Raw genomic sequence first — 15,343 nt, forward strand, 5'->3', positions numbered from 1 at the left:
TTGGCAAATGGAACATCAAAAAATTTTTGTTTATCGATGTAGTTTGTTTACTGAAATGATATATACAGTAGATTTCTGGGCTCAGCCGTGTCGCTCCCGTGAAATATGTCTGCTTTAGCACTATTTCTAGTAAAATATTGCTATAATACCAGAGAACTGCTAAATTGGACATGTCAGAAGCCTCTGACTCGCTCACCTATATAAAAGGTGTCGGTATAAAACTGGGGCGAGTGTATAGTGCTAAAGCAGACATATTTCACTGGGCGACACGGCTTCCTCGCCCAGAAATAGATTTTTCCTACGTCAAAATCCCTTTATTAAGTACTGTACACTCGGTTGTACCGTTTGCTCAAAGCTGCTTTGTATATAAAGTGCAGTAGCAATATATGCAGTTAATTATGTTCACATAAAGTAAGATAAGAGCTATGCATGGTACTAAATATTTCCTTCACTTTGTTGTATCTGTTGAGGATGTTAATCAAATGGTTAGCCATATTGTGTATTGCATGATACATATTTCCTTATAAATTTTTGTTGTATAATTATTGCTGAGAGAAGTTGCTATGATTTGACATGTGGTTGCAAGAATGATTTGATCATTTCTGTGTTTGTGCTATGATAAGCAGAAACATAAGCAAAGTCCACAGGTTAGCGCTGTATTCAGTGGTAGTTTAAAAAGTTTGATTTGATTTAAGTATTCATGTTTAGTTGTGGTTTTTAAGCCATTTAGTATTTTCTTTTAAATCTGGGCAGAATTTTAAGTTTAGTAATCATTTTCATTATACGTACTATACATTTTATGGATTCATCATAATTCAGAATATAATACTATAAGATCTGTATGAAGTTAGTGACATTTAATATTTGACATAAGAGATTTCAATTGCAATTTGTAGTTACTATTACCATATGAATTTGTGTGTGTGCTTGTGTGTGTGTCTGCTGAGCCTCTCGCCTTTATTTTCGATAAAGAAGTGGAGTTGATGGCGGCGTTTCTTGTCCTCAGGATGGCAGCGTGGGTGTGGCACTCGTTTTCTGCATGGTTTTGGAATCCTTCAGTGTGGCTGCCTCCTAACTATGACTGGAAGGACCTGGTGCCCAATGAGAAGGTTCGTTACGCCAACTGGGCTGACCTGTGGACGTATCCAATTGTCATGGCCTTGTTAGCCATTCCTTTGAGGTTCTTGGTGCTGAACAAATTGGTATACAATAAGATAGCACTCGCTGTTGGGCTAAGGAATATAAAACCCCGCCCAGCAGTTCCCAATGAAATTTTAGAATCTCTATTTTTTCAATACAAGAGCAACCCTCCCGAAGAAGAGATCCGCAGGTGTGCTGGCAAACTTGACTGGAGTGTGCGGAAGGTTGAGAGATGGCTTCGACAGCGCACTGCAATGAATCACATCAGCAAGTTCACCAAGTTCATGGAATGCTCATGGCAGTGCACTTACTATACTTTTATATTTGTGTATGGATTGTATGTAATGTGGGGAAAGTCTTGGTTTTGGGATATTCTCTATTGCTGGTATGATTATCCTCACCACAGTGTTGATGATGATGTCTGGTGGTACTACATGATTTCTCTGTCATTTTATTGGTGCATGACTTTCACTCACTTCTTTGAAGTTAGAAGGAAAGATTTTTGGCAAATGTTCTTCCATCATTTAGTAACCATTGCCCTTATCACATTTTCTTGGACTTGTAACCTAACAAGGATTGGTACTCTTGTTCTCATTATTCATGACTGTGCTGATATTCCACTGCAGCTGTCCAAAATGAGTATCTACTCAGGTCATAAAGCATTTTGTGATGTTGTCTTTACCATCTTTGCCTTGTTGTGGATAATAACACGCGTAGGAATTTATCCCATATGGATTGTGTACAGTACTGCAATAGATGCTCCAACTATTGTACCTATGTTTCCAGCATATTATATTTTTAATGGACTTTTAATAGTTCTGTTAATTTTACATGTTTATTGGACTTATCTGATTCTCAGGATAATTGCTTCCACCCTTCAGAAAGGCTCTGTGGAGGATAATCGTTCATCCTCAGATCCATCAGATATCTCTTTTGAAGATGATGAAAGAAAAAGGAATTAGGTCATAGTGTTGAAGGGTTCAGTCTTTTATGGGGAGCATTCCTCAGTTGTTTTTATTCCAATATTTCTAGTGATTCTGAATGGAGTAGATTTGCTATATATAGTACTGTATATATTGGTTGGAAATATGCACATACTGAACTAGACTGGTGGTGAATTTATTGCCAATGATGCAGCCAGGTAACTTGTATGATATATATATAAAATTTGGCCTTAAATTTTGCTCCCTTGTCTGTTTTTCTCTATGTAGGTGTTTTGAAAAAATGTGGCAATGTATAAGTGTTGGTTATCTTTGATGATAATGATGTTGGTGGTTAGCAGACAGCCATTTTGATTGCACTGACTTCAGTCACTGTAACCAGTTAATGACTTAATTGATAATGCCAGCATACGTATATATGCCTTTGGATTGTTGATGAAATTGTCATATTAGCTAAATATCTGTATCATGTAGTGAGATCCATTTAGGGCATTTTACAATATGACTGTATTTAAATATAAAAGATCCAAGACCATTCGTAAAAACTAGTCTTATGGTGGTGTACATGAGAATTTTTAATTTTTTTCTGATATAGATCTGAATTTTTGGAAATTCATGATGGCATTTTATAAGTTATGGGCAACATAGTGAAGGAAGTGTTTGGTACTCTAGTTTCTTAGTTGAATAGCAAAGTTGGAACAAAAATGTAACCACTATGTATATGTACCCTTATAAAGAAATGAAAATGTATATATTGATATAATTTTGCAAAGGGTATTGGACGTAAATTACTGTAATTTTTAAAAGGTAGCAGTTATTGTAGTAGAAAGATTATTTTTAGATACGAGTATGAAGACAAATTTATTGCTATTTTGGTGAGAACATCTATAGTTTTAAGATTTTGAAGGCCAAAGAGTTTTCTCAATTTTCCCATCAATATTTTCTATAAGTAATATAGACAGCCAATTAAAGTATGGGAAATTTGGTTTAGCCAGTTTTAAGATAAAAAGAGAAGTATAAAAGTATGTAGTATTTTTTATAGACATAGAGAAAGATGTATAGATCTGTAATTTGCTATAAGAAAGTGGTTAACATCTTGTGCATTTAAAATTTGATGTCTTTGAAGAGCAGGATTTTTATTCTGGATAATGTTAAATTTATTATATGGATTTTGTAGCCATACTTTCAAGCTTTGTGCAAGACAGTGGTATGTATGCCTCTATTGAATTGTAGTTGGATTCTCAAATAATGAGAAGTGTGACCATTTGCAATCAAGGGTAAATAATTTTCATGAGAGGATATGTGGTATTTGTAAGGAGATGAACATTTAAGTTCAGAAAAGGTTTTTTGTCATTGCTTGCACACATGAAGGAGAAACATATGTCGATAGGATGGTCATAGTATTGAGGAGTTTTAAGCTGTCATTTGGTCAGTTACAGCAGTGGTTAAAATTCTTTGATTTTTACACAATAATTTTGCAGGTTGTGGACTTGGTAAGAACTTGAATATTTCAACTTCTATGTTATTGGTTTTTACAGTGATAAAGTTAACATTTCTAAACCCACTTCACTGAATCTTCAGAAATGCTGTAACTCTTCTGCATAAGGCTTTGAAATTCAGCCAAGTATGAGTTAAGATGAAACAGTTTATATAGGAAATGCATTTGAAACTCCCTTGCATAGAAGTGCCTTTATCCAGGGTGGTTAGGTAGCTCTTTTGTAGACCAGGGCCCAATTAGTTTTTCTATTGGAATAATGTACCTCATATTCTTGCAAATGAGTTTTTAAAGAAAGATATTTTTAGCAACAGAAAGACAAGCAAGTGCAAGTAAGGTCTTGTGCCATTGCAGGGGTTTGCAAATTTAGTATTTACGTACTCACTATTTTTACCAAAACTAATCAAGTTACATACAAATATGTACCGCAGATGATAGGTATTGCTGATTGAGCAATATTACAAATTGAGGAGTGGCTTTTATATATATGCTTATTTCTAAAAAAAAAATTTAAGATTTTATTATATATATTCTTTATAGAAGTGCATAGGTATAAGAAGCAACAGTTTTTCCTGCACATTCATATGGTAATTGTTGGCTGTTTGTAAACAGTGGTAACATATATATTTTAGATCGTGGATTGACGAAAAATATTCTTACATACGTATATTGTGTGGTTAGTTTGTTGTGGCATCAGAGAATCTCACCAATTTCTCAATATGTTGTGTACAAAAAGACTGCTTTCTAGAAGTTTATTCAAGGGTGTCTTGATCCTTGCATTACTGGACTGTATGCATTGCCATGTACTGAACTGTGCTGTGTTGAAAGATAACATGTATTTAAGGCATGATTGAGCATATTTAAACATCTTGTTTCTAGTTGCTAGTTTGATTTTCATATGCGTACTTTCCTTCTTGGTCACTTGGACATAAGCAAACTGAAAATTGCTTGGTTTACAGGTGGATGTGATTTTCTTAGCAAGTTTTCATTTTTCATTGTGATATTTTTAGTTGTCAAGTTATGGAATTTGATATCCAGAAGAAACTTGCTTTTTTTTCCCCCATCATTCCCATTAACTTGAAAAGATCTGATTATACGTACAGGAAAATACGAGTTCTACAGGTACTAATCTTGAAAGTATGATGCATGTTATTCTTTTGTGAATAGCATTTAGTAGTTTGTATATGTAATATGGAACAATCTGAATCTACTGTAGTGCATTACATAGTACATATTGAAGATTCTGTTAGGTATATATTATAAATGTGATTGTTGTATTTATTTTGTTTATTTAGATATGAAGTAAAGTACAGTACAGTATAAGTATACTGGTACTTCTTATTTTTTTTTGTAATGTAATGCACATATTTCATTGTAAGTATTTCTCCTAGTTATGTGATCAAATGTAATGCTGTACTAATGAATATTTTAACCTTCCCATTTGTAAGAAAAGTATTTGGGTTTTTCTTCACTCAATGTTTTATATATATATATATATATATATATATATATATATATATATATATATATATACATATACATATATATATATATATATATATATATATATATATATATATATATATATATATAGATATCTATATATACACTATATATATATATATATGTTAATTTTTACATATTTTTGGAAGCAATTTTTAACCATGGAGTGATTTTATCTTACACATGGTACATGGTTAACAGTATTTGAGTAGTTTAGTTGCAAAGCAAATCCCAAATAGGTGTTTGCAAGTCTCTCTCTCTCTCTCTCTCTCTCTCTCTCTCTCTCTCTCTCTCTCTCTCTCTCTCTCTCTCTCTCTCTCTCTCTGTTGATGACTGGAGTACTGAATACTGTATGGAACTCTAAAGGGGCACTTGATGCTTCCATTATTCTCAGGATCTACAATTCCCTAATACTCATTCATGATTGACCAATCCTCTAGCATTGTGGCAGGTTTTGGGTTGTTAGAAAATTTAACCTAATTTAGTTATCCCATTAAACTCAGTAGTTGGTGTGATTCTCTCTGAATAATGTCGACTGCTGTCAAAGTATTAGTTTTACACAGTTTGGTCATTTTCTTGAAGCTCGAGGAAAATGCCTGTGAAGTGGCTTTTCAGAGGCGATGAGATTTTGCCACACCGAGAGTAGTTTAGAAAACAAAAGTTTGAATTTTTCAGACATTATCTTCTTTTTAGGTTAAATGTTGTGATAGGAAATTTATTTAGATTTAGAGCTGGGAGATCTAGAAATTTTGAGTGAAAACTGGTGTGCTGAAAATTGGAGCAGTCTGTTCAAATCTAATTAGTAATTGATTAACTTGGTAATTTGTAGTTTATGTGCATAGGTCATAATTTTTGGTGTGTCCACGTTATTCCTTTTTGACTTCGAATGGTTATTATTTTTTATATCTTCATTTACAGTTTTCACATTTTTTTTAAAGTTCCATAGTAACAACAGAAAAGTTATATCTTTTTTATAAAAAGAGACATGTTTTTTAAGTAAATCATAATTATAAGAGGCTTTAATTTGTGTAGAACTTCTTACAGTTACACAAACCTTTTATCCTGAAAAGATGCACCCACTGTATCTGCAGCGACACTTTTGTTTTTTTTCCTTCTCTTTTTATCCAATAGCACAGGGACTGAATGATTGCTGGAATGGGAGGATGGAGAGTGTTCTGTATAGTTAGTGGGTTTGTATGAAAAAATTTGTACTATTTGTATAATGAGCATTTGTCTTGTTTTTTTACAACCCATTAATCATAATTTCCCTGAATTGCTGTTAAGGTGGAAGAATGAGAGTGATGTTCCCAAAAGACCTGTTATCCAGAAGGCAGATGTGTTCCGTAGGGAGATTCCTGGTAGTGGTTCAGCCTGAAGCAGGGCATTCAAGGTTTGTAACTTCAAAGGCTAAGGCAATAAAGGCAATTCTGTATGCTCTGCAAAGAAAGGGAATCCATCAGCATGAGTTATCATCTTAATGGTAATACTCATACAGTCTTGAAGGTGCCAGAGAAAGAAAGGGAAAAGCTTAAGATGAATAGGAATGTGAAGTAGCTGTCCCTCCCATCCTATATGGGTTGTCCATCAATGGCTGTAGGTTTTAAGAAAAATTTCTATATACTGTGCAGTATATTTGAGTAGTGAAGTAAAAGGGGATTGGCCCCTTCATATTTCCTCCCCTAAGGTAGTTGACACCTCCATGTTTTGCTTGACCATGGCGGTGGAGATTGCTTGGCCCCATGTTGACTTGATTCTGCAACTGAGCCAAACCCCTCTTTGATACCTGCAGATAACCCTAAGATATGATCTTCATTGAGCCAGTAAGATACAGAGTTCCTAAAGATTGGGTACTTACTCATTCCCATGTCAGCTCAGAGCTGATGGGGTGGCTAATAATATTGCAGCGCTCTAGTATGTTATGTTTCTGATCATCTTTTTCTGTCCAGAGGCTTCTTGCATGGAGGTCTATAGCATGAGATTCTGCATCTCTTTTCACCAGAGGATGTCTGCCTTCACTGGTACCACTACATTGTGCAGTATGGATGCCACCTTCCAGAACCTTGTCAGCTGCAGATGGTGAATTAGAGTCCTGATTCTGATAGGGGCCCCAGCTTTTCTAGATTTGTTTCCTCTTTGGAATGGGTCAGACCTGACTTCTCTAGACTGACCTGGAGTCTCAGGTGGTGGCAAAAGTCAAGCAAGGTTCTTTGGTTCTTGGTACCAACAAAGCATGCAAGAAGTTGGGATGAATAAGGAATTCAAGTAACAATGAAGGTGAATAGCCCATCCTGTAACTCCAGAAAAACTTGGGATCATTTGCTATCCCAGTGTATAGAACCTTGAATGGATACTTTTTGGAGGCTTTGTGGATGGATGCAGAGGCATGTTTCCAGGAAGTCCAGAAATAATCAGAAATTGCCTTATGAGTGCCCTCACTGAATCACTGCCTTTAATTTGTAGGGAGTGAACTGCAGGAACTTGGGATGCACCACATATGTTACAGTTTACTAGTTTTTATACTTGGAGAACTTTTTGTGTGGCTTTGTTCTTCAGCATGGAATAGGTCCCTTTGTCCAAGGCTATGAATCTCGCTTGAGCTTCGGACTCAAACTAGACTGGCAAAGGAGAAAAATGGGTTGGGGGCTTAGGATTTATCTTCAGGAGGTAAAGTTAAAGGACTTCATCACCCAGGGCACAGCCTCCTATACCCTTCCAGGATTTCCACACTGCCTTCCAACAACCTGTTCCTTCCCTTCAAGGAAACTTGTTGGTTCATTACAGAGATTAAGGACATGCATTGTGATCCACTGGCTGTCAAGGATGCGGTGAAAAGGCATTCCATCAAAGATTGCCGCCCTTGTGGCCATGTTTGAGAGTTTATCACATGTTCTCTTGCTAGGTGTTCTGGGAGGAGCAAGAGAGATATAGAGATTGTGGTTATCAGCTGGCTTTAGAGGTCTTGAAAGGACTGGTCCCTTGACTCCATAATTGTTTCACAGAAGACAGACATTTGTATGTGCAAGATTGAGGACCTCCCCAGAGTGTGGCCCATCTTGTATGTTTATTATATCTGTTTATGGGTTCTTATGTGTCAGAATTGCTCTTTTCATGCAAAGCACCCACTTCTACCTTTTAAGAAGAGAGATTTGTTCTCCACCGAACTGCTTGAAAATGTCCCATATCTGTAGAGAAGAGTGACCAATCCAGGAATGAAGGTGGCTTGGATATCCTAGGTGAACACTTCAGTTGCTGTTGAATGTTTCCTGTGCTGAGTATTGTAGTCTGGTAGCATGTAGAATCTGCTCAGTCCTTGGTCTGGATAGGAGAATAAATGTGGGTTCCATTGGAGGGTGGTACCCTGTTTAGTTGTTCAGCTCTTCGTCTTTACAGGATGACCTTGAGAATTGTCAAGAGTAGATTTGCAATAGGCAGACTAAGTTTTTTATTTTTTTTTCAATAAACCGCTATCATTCTCCTGTTGTAGTTCTGCTGCTGAAGTTTCCTTAGAGGGTTGAATTAGTGACTAGATATTGAAAATTCCACATTACTTGTCCAGGACCTTTCCAAATGAGGATGTGTCTTGTAGGGCTCAAGGATCCTCCAGTTCTTCACTGTCTGAATCTGCCTTCAGTATTACCTGTTCCTTCAAAGAATTTAACTTTGTCTATGGTCTGGACTTGCTGAAACATGTCACTGAAGCAATGCTAAACCTTGGTGTGCTTAGCAGGTTGCTGGAAGGCCAGTCTTTCTGTCTAGGAGGGTAATCAGTATCGGCTTTAATAATCAGTTATTCTTAGACTTTTTTTTTATTGTGATGGGTATGAATGTTGGAGTGAGAAAACAATTAACAGTGAAAATCAGAAAACATTGGATTCAGCATGTGAAAATAGATAAAATATATGAAGGACAAAGTAAGACCAATGTAATAGTAATTTAGATATACATATTCCAGTTACCTACATGTTTATTTAAAGGAATTCAAAATTTTGCCATTAATAATGATTAATGCAGTCTTAGTGTTCTTCATCAGTAAAATTAATTTAGAAATCAGATTTGAGCACTCTCAAATAATAAAGCAAACATCAATATTTCTCCATTATCAGGGCATAGCTTATTTCTTGCAGGCTCATATATGTTGCCTTCGTCTCTGAATACTCACTTACATCAGAGGAATCCTGGGCTTTAAAAAATATAATTTATCTGATTAAATTTACGATTATAATGCAAAAACATCAGAAGACATTTGTTCCATGTTCATTTAGGTAGGCTATTCATATTCTTGGAAACTTCCAAAACTTAGGAAATTGTTTTGGTTACATAATGAATGATTAAACAAGGTGAAAACCCATGTAAGGTACAGAATGTTGACAAGTTTTGTAAGAGAAAGTTGTACTGTTGAATGACAGTTCATTGCCAATTAAAAGTAGAGACTACCAAAAAATCTGCTTTATTCTATTATCTTATGGTCTCCAATAGTAGCTCTAAAATTGTTATTATGATTGATTAGTTACACTATGCATTTTCATATAACAATTGCTAAATTACAATGCAATAATCAGTGGCCAAGTAATTGGCCTCTGCCAGTTAATCAGCAATTGGCAAGTACGTAATTGGCATGTTTGTTCATTGGTTCATCTGTAGGTGAGTTGATGAGAGACAAAGGCTGCTCTGATGGTGAAACCTTGATTACTGACCTCTTATTCCTTGTGTTGTGAGCAGTACCCTTGCTGAGGGTGGGGCACTACGTGCGTTGACCTACTATCAGTCCATTGGTACATTTTCTTGACAAAGGAGTAAGACATAACAGGAGCATGGTGTAAGGTCTTCTTTGAGAAGTAGTGTGAGAGAAACCTGGCACACAAGTGCTATTGTAAAGACAATCAGGGAGACCTGTGCTGAGGTGTGAATGGAAATGATCCTAGATTGGAAAGTGTGAAAGTGTGTGGTTAGATGGAGCAGGTATGTACATTCTTTTCAGGATAATAGGCTTGAGGAGTTGTGATAAATTGTACACAGAATAAGGCACTTCTTGATACATGTAAGGAGCACATATGTCATCATTTTTAGTTTAGCACTTATGCCATGTGTGAGTGTTATATATTTTGACATGCCTGCTTGAGTGCTGTATATTTTTTTATTGAAGTAATTTGTTCATTTAGTAGTATAGGTGTTTTACTCATTTAACTTAACAAGCTGCTAACTTTTTATGATTTATATTTGAAAGAACATTGACTTGGTTTTATTTAGATTTTTATATTGTGGAGGTAGTTCATTTTTTCACATGGTTTAGCTGTTTTACTTGTCTAGTTTTATGACTTTATGAACAACTAATTTTTTTTACATTGATTATAAGCACACAGTAACTTTATTTGATTGGATTGGTTGCTTTTTCACATGAATAGTTTTTAAAATATCATATCAGCATTGTGGAATTTAGGTAATTATGCAAGAGAATAATTGTACTATTCATTTTAAGATTTTCTTTGCTCTGATATGAATAAAGATTTTAAAAATTTTCCCCATTTTTTTGTGTTTGAATTGTATGGTAAGGAATGAAGTATATCTTAGTTTTACCAGACCACTGAGCTGATTAACAGCTCTCCTAGGGCTGGTCCAAAGGATCAGATATTTTTATGTGGCTAGAAACCAAGTGGTTACTTGGCAACAGGACCTACAGCTTATGGTGGAATCCAAATCACATCAAGCGATAAATTTCTATCACCAGAAATAAATAACATGAAATTGGTTGACCTACCAATAAGTTTTCCTATTGACAGTTTTTTGACAAAATCTTTGTCACATGTGGCCTGGCGCTGTTTCATGAAATGTCAGATGCTCTGGATTCTGTGAAATGAGGGTCTCTTGAATTAGTTGTGTAGGTAGCTGAGAACCATCCATATATTCTCAGCTAAATTTTGCTGTCTTTTGATCCCTGCAAATACAACTGATCCAGATGAATGTTTATATGAAAAATTCTGTTTGTTAATAACTACTTTTTATCAGACTATTCAGATTACTCAGTAGTGAACATTGTATTTTCTAATAACAGTTCACTGTTATAAGGATTTGTTTTTCCACTAAGTTGTAGGCCAGACCTATAAGAGTTTGGTCATTCAGTACAGTGGTCTGCTTAAACTATTACAGTCTTTGTGATGATTCACATCTTATATTTTCTTGTGAGTTAGGGGTTAAGAATAAGAGAACAACATTTTGGTTATCTTGTCTGGCCTTGTCTTGCCGTGAGAAGTTTGAAGACTTATTTCGAATGTCCCGAATTCAAGGCTGGATTTGGAAGCTGAGGTTTAACCCTCATAAATCAAATGCTTTAAAGTACTTTCCCTGTAACACTTGAAAAAAGTATTGTCCCTTTTACACTGGCTGAAAGTACTCTACCACCCTTGTAACACTGGCTGAAAGTACTGTTCTTGTAACACTGGCTGAAAATACTGTCCTTGTAATGCTGGCTGAAATTAATGCTGTTGATTCTCAGCCATTCCATTGAGGAGTGAGAGATGTGTATTTCTGGTGATAGAAGTTCACTCTCGACGTGGTTCGGGAGTCACGTAAAGCTGTTGGTCCCGTTGCTGAATAACCACTGGTTCCATGCAACGTAAAAGCACCATACAAAAAAAATTAAAATAAATAATACTGCTCTTGTAACGCTGGGATGATCAATTGGAAGATAATTGTTTTAAGACTTAGCGAACATCCCATATAGTAGTCAGTGGTATCTTAGTAGCAGGTGTTTTTTATTTTGTTGTTGCCCAGATTCCATACTCATTCATATACCTCTCAACACCCTCTTTCTTGTACTTCAGACACCTTTTATACATTTTGTATAAGAAAATATGGATAGCCTTTTAACAATTATTGAAATATATATATATATATATATATATATATATATATATATATATATATATAGATATATATATATATATATATATATATATATATACACACTTCTTGCACAAATTATGTATAAATATATGGAGTAGATAAAGTGAGACAGTGAAATAAGTCTTGTCAGGGGCCTTAATTTTATAGTTATTTTAGGTAGACAATGTTTGCCGTAGACATGAAAGGGCTGCTGCTCATACTCTTGCTGTAATATATATAGACTTTGTCTCAAAGAATGCTATATATACTATTATTTCTATGTTATATGAATATCTGCAGTATTCTGTTAGGTTATTATTGTTTTAATCATTGTTTCTGTATTGGTCTATGATTGGTCTATGGTCATCATCTTGATTGGGCTTGAACATCAGCAAGCAAAAGATCTTTGTAACTGATTTTTGGGAAGGGTTGTTTACATTCTTCATTTGTGAGGCTGTAGCTGTCATTGTTGGTTCTTGCTGTCTGACATTTTATATATTTTTGTATGCTTGCAGGGCTTGAACAACTATGGGCATTATCAATTTTAGTATTCACTGTTGATGTAAGTGTGCACTAACTTACTGCAAGCTAATTTCAGACTCTTTTTGTATACATGTATACAGTACTTTCATAGTGTAGAATAAAAGAATATTGATTGTTAATTGAGGTTGGTAAAAAAAAATGTTTTCCTTAAACTTAAAATTACAGTATTCACTTTGATAAATTATGTGAACTGGACCTTGAATTTCTCCAGGTTCTTATGCTTTTATTTTTTCTATTTGTTCAGGTTTTTGTTGGGTATTATCCATTTGTTCTTCAGTATCCAAAGGACTTCTTTCAATTGTTTTTACGGTATGAATAATTTTTGGAGAGTTTTACTCCAGAGTTATTAAGATTTGTGATATGAAGGTAGATTTGTCAAAAGTTTACCATATTAACGATTCTGAATAGTTTTGTAAAACTTACAGCATTCATCATGACACTTTGTTGTTGGTTTTTGTATGTAATGGACATTTCTTAAGGTGTCTCAGATCACTGTTCATTGCAGTACTGCAGGCACTTTGAAGCAGTCCTCCCCCATTACAATTTTCTTAATACTGGAATACGATTTTCCACAGTGAAATATCTGGATAATATTGGGTGGTGAGTGGAAGTTGTATTTCCAAGTATTTTCTTTTGTTAAAGTGATTGGTATTAATTTTGATGAATTACTTTTAGTCTCTCTCTCTCTCTCTCTCTCTCTCTCTCTCTCTCTCTCTCTCTCTCTCTCTCTCTCTCTCTCTCTCTCTCTCTCTCTCTCTCGTCTGATGGTAAGCTTAATATGTGTAACAGTGATTTAATGTATCACATTGTATAGTAAGATTTGCTTTTAGTCCTAACTTCAGGATATTGATTTCCAAGGTGTTTTGGAATGATAGTCATCCATTGGAAGGTGTTGCTGATTGTTCATTCCATGAAAGACTTGAAGTTTGTATAGGTTGTTCTGATAAGAATCTATGATGTTTTGTGTTGCTGTTCATGTGTGCGATGTTTATTACAAGTTTAGTCATCTCATTCTTGGAAATAAAATTTTTCTCTTTTAAATTGAGAACTTTAAATATCATTTGCGTAACTGATCCTCCTCTGTTCTGTTGAAGGTTGACCTGACCCAGCCTTTGTGAAAGTTGCAGTTTAAATTTCTTTTCACAACTTTTTATTTGAATTGTCTTTAGTGTGCTAGTTCTTCTGAACTGTTACGAAGGGCTTTTGTCCTAAGGATGTGTATTTTATCATGTGAAATTAATGGAAAATCTTTGCAATTTCACTTTTGTATCAAAAGTTTTATGATGTAGTATTCACTATAGTCAGTGTGTGAGTGTGTGTGTGTGTGTGTGTGTGTGTGTGTGTGTGTGTGTTTAACAAATCCTGCATCCAGATTATTTCTTATATCTGACAACCTGAAAATTTCTTCATCAGTTTCATCTTTACCAAATTGTTTTATTTAACTTTTATAATTCCAGTTCCTTTATGTACTTCTATCATAACTAAATTTTCTATCGTATTTGAAGTGTTAAATAATGTGTCAAGAGTATGTCCCAAATTAGGCTCATGTAATTAGTAGATTTGCTTTGAAAGATTTTTTTTTCTGAGTACCCTTATAAGTAAGAAGCAAAGTAATTGGTTATGTATTTACATTGGCTACGCAGTTTGAGATTTTATATAAAAATAGAATATCCACTTGGCCTATTTTTCACTGTAAATGTCAAAGAAACTCCAAAGGGATCTGAAGTGTTTATTATAACAGGAATACAAACAACATTATTTATGTAGGAGTTTCCTCAGCAAAAGCTTGAGTTGGTTATTGAAACTTAGTAACAAATTAGTAACAAATTAGATAACTGGTGGTAGGTTGGTAGTAACAAATTAGTAACTGGTGGTAGGTTGGTTAGTGACCCCCACTAGCTTCCTATCACTGAGCACTTTATCTATGGTCACCATTGAGTGAGGATGTCTTGCTGTGTTCCTGCCAACTGCCAAGTTTAAGCTTGCTCTTCTTTTCTGCATGCTGGTGATTTTTTCTCGTGAAATAGGTGTGCTTAAGAAATATGAACAGTAGGGGTGTGTTTGTGTGTCACCGCAGTCAGTTCCTTGTTTGCCATGAGCCCCCAATATATATATAAAGTGTACAAAAACACTCATTTTTGCTCTCCTGTGGCCTTTGCTAGTTTGACTATGATCATAGGGAGTTTTTCACAATGTTTAGAAACTTCTGTTCATGGATCATCCTTGGTTGGTAGCTCATTGGTCTATACCATGGGAACTAATCATTCATGCTGTTCACATAAGTGATTAACAGAGCTGGCTGGCTTGCTTTCTCTTCTCTTGGGAGATAATCTTTCTTGTGCTTTCAGAGGTCGGGTGTAACTACAGGGTCCTGTTCCATGAGAACTCTAGCAGACAGAGTTGGGATAACATTTCGAGAGATAATGTGTATTCATTAGCTCAGTCGTTTGGAGGAGATGATCCTGGTGCTCTTCTGAATCTGAACAGGAGCTTGGTGATTGAGCCCACTCTTTTGTGGGTACACATCTGAGACAAGACAGTTTTGAGATGATTGTTGTCAAAGCTAGCTTGAGGTTTTCTGGGTCTGAGTTCCCTGCTTCCTTCAGAGTGAACAAGCTCCTTTCCAAGCAATTGTTCTTGGCAGGAGGAATGTTGTGGCAGATCAACTTGGCCATGAAGGCCAAGTTGTAGGGACAGAGTGTTCATATAATCCTCACATGGTGTAAAGGCTGTTTGAGCTTCAGGAAGCAGTAGTGATCAACTTGTTCACCAAGCAGTGTAAAAGGAAGTTCTCATTGTTGTGCTCCTGCGTCCTCCTCCATTCAGTCTGATCTGCTGAGTG

The 15,343-nt window shown here is 35.4% G+C and overlaps 2 protein-coding genes across 5 annotated transcripts in view; both read left to right on the forward strand.

Annotated features, from left to right (window-relative positions):
• LOC135213034 (lysine-specific demethylase 8-like) overlaps nt 1-15,343 on the forward strand; it is a 292,898-nt gene that overhangs the window by 112,610 nt on the left and 164,945 nt on the right. The window lies entirely within an intron of this gene.
• On the forward strand, nt 1,008-2,102 carry LOC135213314 (ceramide synthase 6-like). The gene is made up of 2 exons (XM_064247295.1): nt 1,008-1,477; nt 2,000-2,102. The coding sequence occupies exons 1-2, from the start codon at nt 1,008-1,010 to the stop codon at nt 2,100-2,102; spliced, it is 573 nt and encodes a 190-aa protein (XP_064103365.1).

The sequence above is a fragment of the Macrobrachium nipponense genome, chromosome 42, assembly GCF_015104395.2.
Source record: "Macrobrachium nipponense isolate FS-2020 chromosome 42, ASM1510439v2, whole genome shotgun sequence".
Taxonomy (NCBI): domain Eukaryota; kingdom Metazoa; phylum Arthropoda; class Malacostraca; order Decapoda; family Palaemonidae; genus Macrobrachium; species Macrobrachium nipponense.

Excerpts from the sequence above, each read along its gene's own strand:
- LOC135213314 (XM_064247295.1), top strand. The coding sequence starts at position 1,008 with ATGGCAGCGTGGGTGTGGCACTCGTTTTCTGCATGGTTTTGGAATCCT. Across the intron at positions 1,478-1,999 it reads TTTATATTTGTGTATGGATT|GATAATTGCTTCCACCCTTC; the intron begins GTATGTAATGTG and ends TCTGATTCTCAG.